The 16,573-nt window shown below is 44.0% G+C and overlaps 2 protein-coding genes across 4 annotated transcripts in view; one reads left to right on the forward strand and one right to left on the reverse strand.

The window, feature by feature from the left end:
• The first annotated feature begins 4,204 nt into the window (after positions 1–4,204).
• Positions 4,205–8,461, forward strand: nptx1l (neuronal pentraxin 1 like). Its single transcript, XM_049015427.1, has 5 exons — positions 4,205–4,752; positions 5,169–5,376; positions 6,266–6,510; positions 6,616–6,795; positions 7,314–8,461. The coding sequence occupies exons 1-5, from the start codon at positions 4,324–4,326 to the stop codon at positions 7,533–7,535; spliced, it is 1,284 nt and encodes a 427-aa protein (XP_048871384.1). The 5' UTR covers positions 4,205–4,323; the 3' UTR covers positions 7,536–8,461.
• The window catches only part of LOC125742944 (endonuclease V-like), a 48,833-nt gene continuing 40,667 nt past the window's right edge, over positions 8,408–16,573 (reverse strand). Inside the window, exons 9-10 of one of the 3 annotated variants that reach the window (XR_007398235.1) lie at positions 14,355–14,907; positions 8,408–8,873 (exon numbers count right to left, since the gene is read on the reverse strand). The gene's annotated coding sequence lies outside the window, so the exon portion shown is untranslated. Of the gene's footprint in view, positions 8,953–14,354; positions 14,908–16,573 lie in introns of those variants that run through there. The other 2 variants (XR_007398234.1, XM_049015437.1) reach the window with 2 other exon arrangements.

A 16,573-nucleotide genomic window follows, 5' to 3' on the forward strand; every position in this document is an offset into this window, starting at 1 on the left:
AAGTCTATTGAAAATGCATTTCAGGTTATCGGTAAATATGATTATTATCTTTAGTGTAAATCCATATCCCTGAACATAAATAGTAATCACATATTGATGAGGAAAATATATTGCCACGCAACTATTTACACGATTACCATATCTCTCCTGGGTAATAATCGCGTTTCCCACAGGCTGCGATGGCCCAGCACCCGGAGCAGGCAGTGGAAGTTGTACAAATACAACGGATACGTAAGGGCGTTCTTCTCTGTCTATCGTTGATGCAAAGTGATGGATGCGACGGAAGTGTTAAATAGAACTAGAGTCGTATTGTTTACCTGTGCCGCGTCCACAGCGGGACCCTTAATTAAGGTGGTGCTCTAAACAGGGCTTTTCAATCGCTCGCCTGTGTAAATGCCTTCACTGATTTAATTGTTCGACGGTTCAGCATGCTACCACAATTTGTACTTGCTACCAAATTATCAATTATATTTATAACAACTGTGTTAATTGTGTCACACCTGTGTGTCAGAAAGCAGGTGTGAAACACAGCAGCTATAGAGGCCAGTCAGAAATAGGACTTGTAAATTAGGATGAGTGATTAACAGGAGAGAGCCTCAAATACCTATATGAGCACCAACAGTCTTCCCTCCGCCAATGGACTTTTCCCTAATACTGCTGAGTAGCAATAATAAATAAAATCTTTGCCTTAAAAAAATCATTTTACGAAATTAACCAGCGCTGTTACGGGAATGCGCCAAGTAGGTGCCTACATGTGAAATGATACTGATCTATCTCTGTCATTAGAGAGTGCGTTCTCTTATAAGGGGATGCATTATTCAGAAGATGCGGGGAGAATGATTATTACGGAGACCATTTTCTAGAAGCCCATGCAGCTCTGCTCCAGCCTTTCTACTTTATACTGCGGGGTGGGGAGCTGCCGCTGACCTTGTGATAGTACCAGCAGCCTGCAAACAAAGTAAAAGCACTAAATCAGCTGCGCCCGGTCTACAAGCTCTCGAAAAGCTCTGCACTAATTCGCGCGCACGAGCCATGTGGGTTAGCCTATACGTCTTGCTGTGAAACATGTCATAGGCTATATGACAGAAAGCGGTCTGCTGGATAAAGATCACTAATTAAAAACGTAAGATTCGCATTGTTGGCATGAATTTCTGTGCAGCCAAATGCTTGGATTCTGTGGGAGCACAATAGTACTGACCTAATGTCTAATAATAAAATAACAAGCTAAACTAACATATACTTCCTCGTCTTACATTTAAGGAGTTGGATATAGTGGATGAGTGGGATATAACAGTTTCAAACGTCTGAAGGAAGCGTCTGCTGTCAGTGCCAGGATAATGCGAATGAGGACGTAGAATTACGCTGACAAACGAATGCACAAATTGAGACCCACATTTGGTTTCCCCACATTGTGGATGTACTCAGTATATTGAACTAAAACCATGTATTTTTCTCTTGCAGAGTGCCTATAGAATATTGCATCTTTCTGATTAGAATGCCTCAATTAAAAAATGAAATTTATAGCGTAAACGACGTTGTTGTTGTTGTGGTTATTTTGCAAACGTCCGTACGCAGAATATTTTTGCTTGCGTTCTGCAATTGTTATGATTGTTTGTAGTCCTGATTTATCCAGTCAATGTTGAACTATCGTGATAAAAATGGACGTGTTCACTATTTTAGCAATCCGAAAATTAAAGTATAGCACCTACAGTTCAAGCAGAGATCGAGCTGATAAATTAGCGCCGCACGTGGTCTGAAAGATGATGGGACTCTTACACACGAGAGTCTGATCAGACTTTCTGGAGTGCCAAAGGAAATATTTCGCACCACATAATATATGATACATATGTAATACACATTGACAAAGCATTGCTGTATTACATCTAGGAAATGAAGGCACTATTGTCCATTTATATGTTATAAATATTAATACGTTGCAAATATACTATACTTGAGAACAGCGATTTCATATCCATATGGCGACACCTTTGTAAAGTTTTCTGCTAGAAACAATATCCCGTTTCTCAGCTCACCTAATCCCAAGTCATTCTAAATTGATGCCAGAAAAAGACAGAGAGGAAGAATTTTATATAGGGAGTAAGTTGTCGGAGAACGGCCACTAAATATTAGGAATCTCTACCCTCTTACTTTCCTGTAAGCCGCAACGCGGCTGTACATCGCCATAAAAACGTCCAAAAAGATACGCTCCCCCGAAGAGTCATGATTGAGGGATAGACTTCACTCCCATACACACCCCCACAGAAACTCCCCGTTATTTGGTGCACCGCATATTGTGCAACGACATGTAATTGAAGCCCTCTAAGGCTTAACTGTTTATTACACAAGCTAAAGTTATGAGTCACAGTCTGTTTTTGCTGGTCTACATCACGTTATACATATCCAGCTTACAAGTAACATGCTTCCGTCATACCACCTGTAATTATTTGTCGCAAGCGGCTGGAATCAGTGTTAATCATAAAAATGGAAATTCTACAAGTCAAATATTAAGATAATATAATACAGAGAATTGCGAAAGGTTTAACATCAAAAGATAACGATTGTTCATAAGGAGTATGATGCAGTAGTCATAATGAATGTAACACGCATTTGAACCGCACAGGTAAAGACGCAGAAGACGCGATGTGAATGTGTAAGGCATCATATGTGAGTGCTTGAGCATTTCCCTCAACACAGAAACGTGTCCTCGTTGACCGAAACTGCGTCGGTTGCCGAATCAATTCCCGAGAAAATGAAGTGAGCGGAACACGCGGTTGCGGTGCGTTGCCCGCATGGCGGATAAACGTAGCAAGCAATGAGAGCCGAGATCCCGGGTTGGTGCTCAGTGTGGAAGGCACGGCGCCCGGACCCCGCCCACCTCGGCCGGGGGGCGGAACCTGCGTTAAGGTGGACCGGGGAAAGTCATACGCTGTACCCCAGAAAAAAATCCACTAATTTCATAAAGTTACATCAATCGCATAATTACATCTCAGCGTCGCATTGCTAACTTCTTGACATATGAGGAATGAGAAACTGAAATTATATTGTCGGTAGTAATGTTAAGAGTTTAAACACCAACGTAACGTCTCGTAAGTCTCATAAAATGCTATCATGACTCCGTGACCAGAGTAAGCAGAGGGAAGAGGGATGGTTGGATAGACTTAGACTTCTCATTCTTATTAATGAGCTACTGCAAACACAAAACATACTTTAATGGTTAGGATGCAAACAGATCGCCTTAAGCTAAGTGAAACAAGTACATACTTTTCTGTAGCTACGTACTGTATATGAAAGCATACGGGGAAAAATGCAAAATATACAAATTTATTGACATTTTTGTTATTCGACCACATTTTAATTGTGATCAACGTTATGTATTATTTCTAATATAGGCCTATGCGTTAATGAAACCAATGCGATGCGGAAAATGATCAGTCTGGATGATTCTAACAGGGATTTTTTTTCTTTTACAAAAATGTGCATACATGCAATGTCTGCAATAAAGCATACCTCAAAATATTTGAACCATTATTTATGTTTTCTACATTCCCGTCTTCAACTTTGCGTAAAAACAATAGATAATATTTTCTATTCGTTATACGGTAGCCTAACGGACATGATATGGATAAACATACCGGGAAGAAACCGCGTGGGAGTTAGGAATATCAAGCCAGAACTGAAATACAGTCATTTTTATAATACAATATTGCATAGCTATCTTTCGTTTTTTCATTAGCTTATAATATTTTATTTAAGGCGTAAATTATTTGGATGTTTCTTCATATATATATATATATATATATATATATATATATATATATATATATATATATATATATATATATGAAGCACGCACACAGATAATACAGAGTATAAAACTTTAAAGACAGACATATACTTTGTGATTTGCCTTGGAAATAAATCTGAATATACGGAAACTGACGACTTAAAACCTGAATTGCTTTATGCATTTCATTGTTGGGGTCAAGAAAGGAGATTTAACTACAAATAAATGTTTTTTTTCCTTATCACAAACTTCCGATGTGGTCTGATTGAATTGCCTGCTTTCACCACCTTAATAGGATTGATGGGGTGTATGCGAGGGGGGACAGGGTGGGGTGATTAGGTTGCAAAACCAGGATTCTGTCCCGCTGTGATGCGACGGATCTGCACTACAGCGACCGAGCGCTATATAAAGCAGGAACGATCCACCAACTGCTCACAACTTCACTGGACAGCGCCGAGGTGCTGAAACTACTTCAATACTGCGGCGGTTTCTCCCCGCGAACCAAGGGCAGGCAACGTGCAAGTACGAGACAGACCAACATGGAGAGGATTTCTTTGAAACTTTTCTTTATTTCCTTCTTGTTTTTGGAGGGTTCTACTCAAGATTTTGGACAAACGCAATTCATCTGCACGTCTGTGCCCAAGGATATGGACTTGTGTACGGCAACCATGCAAAACAACGGACCGGCCGAGGATTTGAAGACCACGGTAATGCAGCTAAGGGAAACTGTGCTTCAGCAAAAAGAAACCATCATGAACCAGAAAGAGACGATCAGAGAACTAACATCAAAGTTAATTCGGTGTGAGAGCCAGGTCGGTCCTGACTTGGGAGACTCAAAAGCCGGAGGCAGGAGAAAGGAAACTGGCTCCAAAAACACCATGGGCGATGTGTCAAGGGGTCCGACGGATACGCTCGCCCAACTAGGGCAGACATTACAGACCCTTAAACAGAGGCTTGAAAACCTCGAGGTATGTATCTCTTTGCCGCGGCGCTGCTGAATTATGCAGTTTAGAATTACGCTTGCATTTTCCAGATGCGTTTGACTTGCTTATGTTATGTACGCCTTACATCCTCTGTAGCCCTGGGTTTCTTTCCATTTTCCGGAGCTTCGTCAGTAATCCACTACTTTAAATGTAGTTATTTTAAGCAGAGTTTTCCCCCAACAGGTCTATAATTGCTCTCATCCTAATGTAGGAAATAGAGTATAAATGAGGATGATCTCTTGGTGTAAATAGTAACTATAAGGCCGCGAGGATAAACGTTTTTAATTATTTAAGCTGACTAAAACCTGGAAACATCCCGACACGTGTAGACGTGTTTGTTTTGGACCAGCTTTTCTAAACCAGCCTTCTAACGTTTCTCATCCTTCTTCTGCCCTACGCAGCAGTTCAGCAGAAACAACAATTCTGCCCAGACTAACAGTCTCAAAGACTTACTACAAAATAAAATCGATGATATGGAGAAACAGGTTCTGTCTAGGGTTAATACTATGGAGGAGAGCAAACTCGGTCAGAAGAACGAGACGGAGCAGCGCGGCAGAGTTGAATCGACTCTCACTTCGCTCCACCATAGAATCACCGACCTGGAAAAAGGTAAGTTATCTACAGAAAGCAGGAAAGCCCATCTAGTCAGTTATGTTGCGGCTATGTGCAGCCTTTTCTTCCTATTATTATTATTATTATTATTATTATTATTATTATTATTATTATTATTATCAACAATATCATTATTGCGGTTTTTGCTAACTGAAAATATTTACATTGATTTCGCTCTAAATCGTTCAATGTACGAGCAGAATTTATTTCTTAGACGAGCCATTACATATATAATATTTTCGGCGAGCCAGGCTTCTCTTTTCCATCTAAAACCTGAATAAGTCATCCCGATCCGAAGCCATTTGTCAGCTTCAGCCAGCAGTGTCGCAGAGACCAGGCTGCGGATAGGGCGGGAGAATGGGGAGCTGCATTGCTTTGCATATCCCCATCCACATTAACACGTTTATAGCCTAATGGGCCAATTCACTGTCAAAATGGCCAGACGAGCGAAACTGAAGCGAAAGCTGCGTGACTCGCAGTTAAACGTTTCTTGTTTGTTTTGGTCTCTTTCGTATTTTAAGTTCACAAACTTTGCAAGGGTGACATATAATACCCATGTGTGTTTTGTCAGTATTGTATAGTCTTTCGCGGTGTTGCATTCGCGATATTTTTTTGGAATATAAATAGTATAGATCAACGGGTTTGGTCATAACGAGAATCATATTAGTTCAACCATCGCAAATGCGATGTCACCAGTCACGTTACTGTGCGTCTATTTATTTCTGTTTTATCTGAACTATTAATGTTGCAATTATAAAATCGAGTGGTTTGACTTTATGATTCTCAGAAAATCGTTACGTGTTGGGTTAATATAGGCTTATGAATCTCCCCGTGCCATTATTGAAGAAGACACTTCAACATGAGGTTCTTTTCGTCCTTATTGCAGGTCAGAAAGACAACAGACCCCTCGATAAGTTCCAGCTGACATTTCCTCTGCGAACTAATTACATGTATGCCAAAGTTAAAAAAAGTCTACCGGAGATGTACGCTTTCACCGTATGCATGTGGATCAAATCAAACGCGTCTCCGGGGGTGGGCACCCCATTCTCCTACGCGGTGCCCGGCCAAGCGAACGAGCTGGTGCTGATTGAATGGGGGAATAACCCAATGGAGATACTCATAAATGATAAGGTAAGGTTTTCCGATCGTATTCCTCTCTATGGTTATATAACATGTGCAAGAATAGTATATGGATTTAAAATGATACCACCTAATTTTGACGTGTTTCCGCCATAGGTCGCCAAGTTGCCGTTTCTTATCAACGATGGAAAATGGCATCATATCTGCGTCACCTGGACAACACGTGACGGCGTGTGGGAGGCCTTCCAGGACGGCGTGATGAGAGGAAACGGGGAAAACCTGGCTCCTTACCACCCCATTAAACCGCAAGGGGATCTGGTACTGGGGCAAGAACAGGTAGGCCTACGTGGAAATTCACATATATGCTTATAAATTCACACACATAGAGATATGATACGTGTGTGTGTGTGGTGTGTAATATAAGATATACCCTCCAATAATTAATATACATTCGGGTGAATATATAAACATATTTTGTCGAGCGCATCGCATCTTGAAGCTTTTACGTATTTTACACAGTCAAGTGATTTTATGCATATGCTCAGTTGAATATTAAGTTAAAGGCATCAAGCTAAAAAGACGGTGAACAGACAACCACGTGGGCATTCTCCATATGTATTTCTGTGCCCCCAGCATATACTGGGACGGACAAACAAGACAATTATGGGTTTAGCTACGCATAATGTATAGGTCTTTGAAGCAACGTGTGTAGTATTAAATTAATTAGATAAAACCCATATTTGCTGAGAAAGGGTGTTTGTATATATATATATGGATCATTAACTTGGAAATAATTGTGCGATAAACATTAACACCATAACCTAAAACACATATTTTTAAATATTTCCCCACAGGACACACTCGGAGGAGGTTTTGATGCAACGCAAGCGTTCGTAGGCGAGCTGGCGAATTTTAATATATGGGATAAGAAGCTTTCAGCCGGAGAGATTTACAACCTGGCGACGTGCAGCAGCAAAGCGCTGGTGGGCAACGTCTTTGCCTGGTCGGAGACCAGCATTGAATTGTACGGAGGGGCCTCCAAGTGGACATTCGAGCCCTGTCGTCAGCTCAGCTAAATGCGTAAAGAAGAAAAAAAAATCCAAGAAATGCGTTATTTCCAAGATTATGTCGTTCTAGTCTTCATTTAAAATTTGGAGGAAAAGATATTCTTTGAAAATAAGCGCACAACTGGGATTTATATAAATATTTAAATATGTGCAAACACTAACGATGTTTTTGTTTTTTTGGTCTTGAGAAATCAGTTTTATTTCATTCGTCTTGGAAACTTCAGTGGGACGGTGTTGGTATTGGCATTTTTTTTTGTTTGTTTTCCAATGGAGTTATGTTCGCAAGCGCAGTGTTTTATCGGGGCCACCAGAGCGTTTCGTGTTTATTTCACCGCTGGAGTGGCAGCTGGTCAGTGTTTTCCTCCTGCGATGCAGGTACTCAGACAGCACAGTCCGGACGGACACTGTGTACCTCGAACCACGAGGATGCAGTGATCCTTTATTAAGAAGCCAGATTACATTACTATACATTAAATCAATCTTCACATATAGACATACACACACTACACACGCACATGCGCACTGTGTTGCACTGTGACTGAAACGTGAACCAGAAAACAAGCGATATGTAAAAAACAAATCAAAGACAGACTGGGAACTACTGTTACCGTCATTGTTTGCTTCAAGTGTTTATGTAAGAATGTCGTTATTTGCCAACATGTTACAAGCCTGGGTGCCTTGGGCTGGTGCGGAAATTCAGCACATTCGTTATAGTTTGCAAATTATTTGTATTTATTTCGGAAGAGTAAAAAAAAAAAAGAATAAATGTACTTAAAAGCAATTTGTTAAAAGACATGACTTGTTTTGGCAGGTGTTTGTATTCTGTATTAGGAATGTTATCTGTACAGTGACAGCATGGATGACAAAATGCTGCAACGAAATTGACAAAATCTGCTTTTATTATCATTATGGGTTGGGGTTTTTTACTGTATTGTTATATGCTCAAAGCATGGCACTGAAAGAGTAAAAAGATATAATTTTTGTAATAAAAGTGTGATATCTATATATAATTCCCAGATTTCATTCCTGGTGCTTTCGGATGAGCCGGTGTGCTGGATGAGTGAGATGGAGAAATGGATGCACGGCATGTCTTTAGGAAGGGATGACGGGAGAGGGCCATTTCCTCCTTGGTGTTCAATGAATGACGTACACAGGAAGGGATTGAAGGAGGCAGGAATGCACTCAACCGGTCTGCAATCCACCAAACACCCACAACGCTTTAGGTGACATAGGCACCTGCCTAGGATGCCATCTTCTGAGGGGGCACTGACATAACCAGCCAACTTCACGTTGTCTTGGATGAGGGGTGCCACATGCAGGCTCCGACTGGTACCATCCACACGAAAACTGTACATCATTTAAATGTATGTCTGTTATGCAATTTATGCCGTCATTCACTTGCCTCTCTTTCTGTGTCCACGTACACCTGCTCAGATATCATATATTGAGAAGAATTGTAGTGCAAAGGATCTGCAGCCGTGGTTTGATTTAGAACTTATACAGAATGAAAAGCATTACTTTCAGGAAAGTCAGTTTAAAGTCAGTTTCACTGAAATTAGAAATCTAGAACATTTTAATAATTTCTGGAAAAAAGCTGCTCAACTCTACCTTAAAAGACATCACGTGCACTTTTTAGAACTCCTGGAGTGTTAGTGTGTAAATATGATGTGCAGTTATGGTGTGACAGTATGATGGACTGACCAATTATTGTGGCTGAAAGTGATTAGGAGTGTGAGGGGATGATGTCCTGTACTATTAGTGCCGTGAGTAATTCGGAGTGTGAGGGGATGATGTCCTGTACTATTAGTGCCATGAGTGATTCGGAGTGTGAGGGGATGATGTCCTGTACTATTAGTGCCGTGAGTGATTCGGGGTGTGAGGGGATGATGTCCTGTACTATTAGTGCCGTGAGTGATTTGGGGTGTGAGGGGATGATGTCCTGCACTATTAGTGCAGTGAGTGATTTGGGGTGTGAGGGGATGATGTCCTGTACTATTAGTGCCGTGAGTGATTCGGAGTGTGAGGGGATGATGTCCTGTACTATTAGTGCCGTGAGTGATTCGGAGTGTGAGGGGATGATGTCCTGTACTATTAGTGCCGAGAGTGATTCGGAGTGTGAGGGGATGATGTCCTGTACTAATAGTGCCGTGAGTGATTTTGGGTGTGAGGGGATGATGTCCTGTACTATTAGCGCTGTGAGTGATTCGGGGTGTGAGGGGATGATGTCCTGCACTATTAGTGCAGTGAGTGATTTGGGGTGTGAGGGGATGATGTCCTGTACTATTAGTGCAGTGAGTGATTCGGAGTGTGAGGGGATGATGTCTTGTACTATTAGTGCCGTGAGTGATTCGGAGTGTGAGGGGATGATGTCCTGTACTATTAGCGCCGTGAGTGATTCGGAGTGTGAGGGGATGATGTCTTGTACTATTAGTGCCGTGAGTGATTCGGAGTGTGAGGGGATGATGTCCTGTACTATTAGCGCCGTGAGTGATTCGGAGTGTGAGGGGATGATGTCTTGTACTATTAGTGCCGTGAGTGATTCGGAGTGTGAGGGGATGATGTCCTGTACTATTAGTGCCGTGAGTGATTCGGAGTGTGAGGGGACGATGTCCTGTACTATTAGTGCCGTGAGTGATTTGGGGTGTGAGGGGATGATGTCCTGTACTATTAGTGCCGTGAGTGAATCGGGGTGTGAGGGGATGATGTCCTGTACTATTAGTGCCGTGAGTGATTAGAAGTGTGAGGGGATGATGTCCTGTACTATTAGTGCCGTGAGTGATTCGGAGTGTGAGGGGATGATGTCCTGTACTATTAGTGCCGTGAGTGATTAGAAGTGTGAGGGGATGATGTCCTGTACTATTAGTGCCGTGAGTGATTCGGGGTGTGAGGGGATGATGTCCTGCACTATTAGTGCCGTGAGTGATTAGAAGTGTGAGGGGATGATGTCCTGTACTATTAGTGCCGTGAGTGATTCGGGGTGTGAGGGGATGATGTCCTGTACTATTAGTGCCGTGAGTGAATCGGGGTGTGAGGGGATGATGTCCTGTACTATTAGTGCCGTGAGTGATTCGGAGTGTGAGGGGATGATGTCCTGTACTATTAGTGCCGTGAGTGATTCGGAGTGTGAGGGGATGATGTCCTGTACTATTAGTGCCGTGAGTGATTCGGAGTGTGAGGGGATGATGTCTTGTACTATTAGTGCCGTGAGTGATTCGGAGTGTGAGGGGATGATGTCCTGTACTATTAGTGCCGTGAGTGATTCGGAGTGTGAGGGGATGATGTCCTGTACTATTAGTGCCGTGAGTGATTCGGAGTGTGAGGGGATGATGTCTTGTACTATTAGTGCCGTGAGTGATTCGGAGTGTGAGGGGATGATGTCCTGTACTATTAGTGCCGTGAGTGATTCGGAGTGTGAGGGGATGATGTCCTGTACTATTAGTGCCGTGAGTGATTCGGAGTGTGAGGGGATGATGTCCTGTACTATTAGTGCCGTGAGTGATTCGGGGTGTGAGGGGATGATGTCCTGTACTATTAGTGCCGAGAGTGATTCGGAGTGTGAGGGGATGATGTCCTGTACTATTAGTGCCGTGAGTGATTCGGAGTGTGAGGGGATGATGTCCTGTACTATTAGTGCCGTGAGTGATTCGGAGTGTGAGGGGATGATGTCCTGTACTATTAGTGCCGTGAGTGATTCGGAGTGTGAGGGGATGATGTCCTGCACTATTAGTGCAGTGAGTGATTTGGGGTGTGAGGGGATGATGTCCTGTACTATTAGTGCCGTGAGTGATTCGGGGTGTGAGGGGATGATGTCCTGTACTATTAGTGCCGTGAGTGATTCGGAGTGTGAGGGGATGATGTCCTGTACTATTAGTGCCGTGAGTGATTCGGAGTGTGAGGGGATGATGTCCTGTACTATTAGTGCCGTGAGTGATTTTGGGTGTGAGGGGATGATGTCCTGTACTATTAGCGCTGTGAGTGATTCGGGGTGTGAGGGGATGATGTCCTGCACTATTAGTGCAGTGAGTGATTTGGGGTGTGAGGGGATGATGTCCTGTACTATTAGTGCCGTGAGTGATTTGGGGTGTGAGGGGATGATGTCCTGTACTATTAGCGCTGTGAGTGATTCGGAGTGTGAGGGGATGATGTCCTGTACTATTAGTGCCGTGAGTAATTCGGAGTGTGAGGGGATGATGTCCTGTACTATTAGTGCCATGAGTGATTCGGAGTGTGAGGGGATGATGTCCTGTACTATTAGTGCCGTGAGTGATTCGGGGTGTGAGGGGATGATGTCCTGTACTATTAGTGCCGTGAGTGATTTGGGGTGTGAGGGGATGATGTCCTGCACTATTAGTGCAGTGAGTGATTTGGGGTGTGAGGGGATGATGTCCTGTACTATTAGTGCCGTGAGTGATTCGGAGTGTGAGGGGATGATGTCCTGTACTATTAGTGCCGTGAGTGATTCGGAGTGTGAGGGGATGATGTCCTGTACTATTAGTGCCGAGAGTGATTCGGAGTGTGAGGGGATGATGTCCTGTACTAATAGTGCCGTGAGTGATTTTGGGTGTGAGGGGATGATGTCCTGTACTATTAGCGCTGTGAGTGATTCGGGGTGTGAGGGGATGATGTCCTGCACTATTAGTGCAGTGAGTGATTTGGGGTGTGAGGGGATGATGTCCTGTACTATTAGTGCAGTGAGTGATTCGGAGTGTGAGGGGATGATGTCTTGTACTATTAGTGCCGTGAGTGATTCGGAGTGTGAGGGGATGATGTCCTGTACTATTAGCGCCGTGAGTGATTCGGAGTGTGAGGGGATGATGTCTTGTACTATTAGTGCCGTGAGTGATTCGGAGTGTGAGGGGATGATGTCCTGTACTATTAGCGCCGTGAGTGATTCGGAGTGTGAGGGGATGATGTCTTGTACTATTAGTGCCGTGAGTGATTCGGAGTGTGAGGGGATGATGTCCTGTACTATTAGTGCCGTGAGTGATTCGGAGTGTGAGGGGACGATGTCCTGTACTATTAGTGCCGTGAGTGATTTGGGGTGTGAGGGGATGATGTCCTGTACTATTAGTGCCGTGAGTGAATCGGGGTGTGAGGGGATGATGTCCTGTACTATTAGTGCCGTGAGTGATTAGAAGTGTGAGGGGATGATGTCCTGTACTATTAGTGCCGTGAGTGATTCGGAGTGTGAGGGGATGATGTCCTGTACTATTAGTGCCGTGAGTGATTAGAAGTGTGAGGGGATGATGTCCTGTACTATTAGTGCCGTGAGTGATTCGGGGTGTGAGGGGATGATGTCCTGCACTATTAGTGCCGTGAGTGATTAGAAGTGTGAGGGGATGATGTCCTGTACTATTAGTGCCGTGAGTGATTCGGGGTGTGAGGGGATGATGTCCTGTACTATTAGTGCCGTGAGTGAATCGGGGTGTGAGGGGATGATGTCCTGTACTATTAGTGCCGTGAGTGATTCGGAGTGTGAGGGGATGATGTCCTGTACTATTAGTGCCGTGAGTGATTCGGAGTGTGAGGGGATGATGTCCTGTACTATTAGTGCCGTGAGTGATTCGGAGTGTGAGGGGATGATGTCTTGTACTATTAGTGCCGTGAGTGATTCGGAGTGTGAGGGGATGATGTCCTGTACTATTAGTGCCGTGAGTGATTCGGAGTGTGAGGGGATGATGTCCTGTACTATTAGTGCCGTGAGTGATTCGGAGTGTGAGGGGATGATGTCTTGTACTATTAGTGCCGTGAGTGATTCGGAGTGTGAGGGGATGATGTCCTGTACTATTAGTGCCGTGAGTGATTCGGAGTGTGAGGGGATGATGTCCTGTACTATTAGTGCCGTGAGTGATTCGGAGTGTGAGGGGATGATGTCCTGTACTATTAGTGCCGTGAGTGATTCGGGGTGTGAGGGGATGATGTCCTGTACTATTAGTGCCGAGAGTGATTCGGAGTGTGAGGGGATGATGTCCTGTACTATTAGTGCCGTGAGTGATTCGGAGTGTGAGGGGATGATGTCCTGTACTATTAGTGCCGTGAGTGATTCGGAGTGTGAGGGGATGATGTCCTGTACTATTAGTGCCGTGAGTGATTCGGAGTGTGAGGGGATGATGTCCTGCACTATTAGTGCAGTGAGTGATTTGGGGTGTGAGGGGATGATGTCCTGTACTATTAGTGCCGTGAGTGATTCGGGGTGTGAGGGGATGATGTCCTGTACTATTAGTGCCGTGAGTGATTCGGAGTGTGAGGGGATGATGTCCTGTACTATTAGTGCCGTGAGTGATTCGGAGTGTGAGGGGATGATGTCCTGTACTATTAGTGCCGTGAGTGATTTTGGGTGTGAGGGGATGATGTCCTGTACTATTAGCGCTGTGAGTGATTCGGGGTGTGAGGGGATGATGTCCTGCACTATTAGTGCAGTGAGTGATTTGGGGTGTGAGGGGATGATGTCCTGTACTATTAGTGCCGTGAGTGATTTGGGGTGTGAGGGGATGATGTCCTGTACTATTAGCGCTGTGAGTGATTCGGAGTGTGAGGGGATGATGTCCTGTACTATTAGTGCAGTGAGTGATTTGGGGTGTGAGGGGATGATGTCCTGTACTATTAGTGCCGTGAGTGATTCGGAGTATGATTTGGACACACTGCATTCATTCATTTGACCATAAGCACAGCTGGTATATTCATTTCTGACATATATCCTCTCAACAGTCATTTCAAGAATAGTTAAGGGCAGCAGTTCCTTTAATTAATCTAATCCGTGGTGACGGATGGTGGCAGCGATGTTAACATTAATTCTGGTATCGCCGCATGAATCAGGCCATGGCTTACCTGTACGTCTCGAAGTGTAATGTCACCAGTTTGCACTTTCACAGGGTTCTGTCTTCACCAAACACTCTGAAGGTGTCATAGATTTAACCCTACATGTGTCAGTCAAAGGAGCAGCAGCAATGCTTGTTGTTAGGATGCGAGAGCACAGAAGTCAGAAACTCCTTGAAGGGAAGCAGGTCCCAGCACCAGCTCTGGAAGCTTCTCCTGTTGGCTCTGAATAAATCACTAGCAGCCCTGGACACAGACACCATCTCAAGGTGCTTTTTTTTTCTCCACCAAGGTCGAGAAACTCCCGTAAAACAGTCTGTCTCACGCCGGCCCCCGAGAATAGGTCTGCCCCTTTGGTGTTCATGAAAAATGGATCACCCCGCTTCCCCCCCCCCCCACCGATGGAGTACATGCGTCTCTCAGTGGCGCATGAGGTCTGCAGCGTTGGGAGCAGGTGATGCAGCGAGACCCTCACATCCTCGGTTGTGCTTGGCCGGTAGCTTCTCACAGCGGATAGGTCCTTCGAAAGCAGCACTTTAGCTGAGCGCAGATCATCAGACTTACCCTGGAAGACAAGCCCCCCCCCCCCCCGACAGTAGAGCTTTAGGACTGCAAGGTGCATGACAATAACTACCTTGTAAGACACTGTGAGCCACCATCCCATATACAAGGTAATTCTCTATTAGCATAATGCTGCGCAGCTCTACTGCATTAGTTCTGTGTGACTTTGTATTAATGGTAGTGTCACCTACAATCTAATTAAATGTGCCTCCTTAATTATCTTTCTTGTTATTGCTGAGTAATACAAATTGACTCATTAAACCAGCCACCAACATTCTTTTTTTGTTTCTTGCCCAGTGATTCAAGCACCATTTTTTCCCCCTCAGATGCAAGGTTTATTTATCAGGTTAGCGGCTGGACACCCTGCCTGCAAACCTTGGGCTCTCGGTCACATCCAGAAATTCCTCAGACATCTTTAAAAGGACTTTCCTAGCGCCCGACTCCTTCATTGCTCTGCGCTTTTGGGCGTGCGAGTGTGAGCTCCAGAAACAGCTGACAGTCCATTTTCCACGATCCATTATCCCTTATCCAAACATCAGCAATCCACTCTACAGTGCAGAAGTGAAACGCCATATTCTGACACATTACCCACAATGTTATATTAACATTGCCTACCACTGCGCACTGTACAGCTACTCTGCATGGCCAAACAGTGATCAACAGTATGTTACGTTACATGGTACAAGGTTTCCAGGCTTACTTGTTTGCAAAATTCATCCACCCTACATCAAATGGAGGGGGGGGCAGTATCCAGCTCAGTATTTCAAGCAGATCATTTACACCAACACTCTCTAAGGACAAAGATTTTGAATATTTCACAGTACCAGCAGCCCTGAAGCAAGAATTATATAAACATCAATACGTTGCCCAAACACAGGCCCGTTAGCCATGTCCTGAAGCCATTACTTATCCTCAGTAGGACAAAACGGGTTGGGTTACGCACTGGTTCCGAATGGCAAAGGACGCGTACACTAAAAATAGAAGGTTTCTTCCACAGCAAAGGCATCGATGTCATCGATTTTATTTATAATCACTGATGCTATTTTAAAATGTAAAACATACATAATAATGGCAATGATGTCTCCTCATGGGAAATGAAGAATTGAAAAGAACCACAAGTACCACGGAGAAAGAGTAAAATTAAAGATACACAAACTACGGCTTTATTTTAAAACACTTTCCCGTACCGCCCCCCCAGTCTATGCAGTCCAACACGGAAAGCAGTGACGAGTCAGCTGGGGGACACTATAGAATAAAGAATATTCAGGATTGTCCAGAGCAGAGTCACTGATAATGTGAATGCTGGGGGTCATTGTATTTTTCACTTGCCATGATGCCCATCCACCATCCAGTCACTTTTCCTGATCAGGGTGGTGGTGGTGGTGGTGGGGGGGGTCTGGGGCCTGGAGCCTATTCCAGGAAGCACAGGACACAAGGCCGGGGGATGCCCTGGACCGGATGCCAGTCCATGCACAAGCTAGGATATTTTCAATCGTTAATTTAAAATATAACGCAAAACACACGGCTTGATTTCTTTAAGCAATTAACTTGAATAAAATTAGCTAGTTTAAATAAAATATCAGTTGATTTAATGGCATTAAATGACAGCTAGGGGTAGCTTGTCATACTTCGCTGTGATGTTTTTGTAACCAGATATGAATTTTAGAATT

Source organism: Brienomyrus brachyistius, chromosome 5 (genome assembly GCF_023856365.1).
Source record: "Brienomyrus brachyistius isolate T26 chromosome 5, BBRACH_0.4, whole genome shotgun sequence".
In the NCBI taxonomy this organism is placed as follows: Eukaryota; Metazoa; Chordata; class Actinopteri; order Osteoglossiformes; family Mormyridae; genus Brienomyrus; species Brienomyrus brachyistius.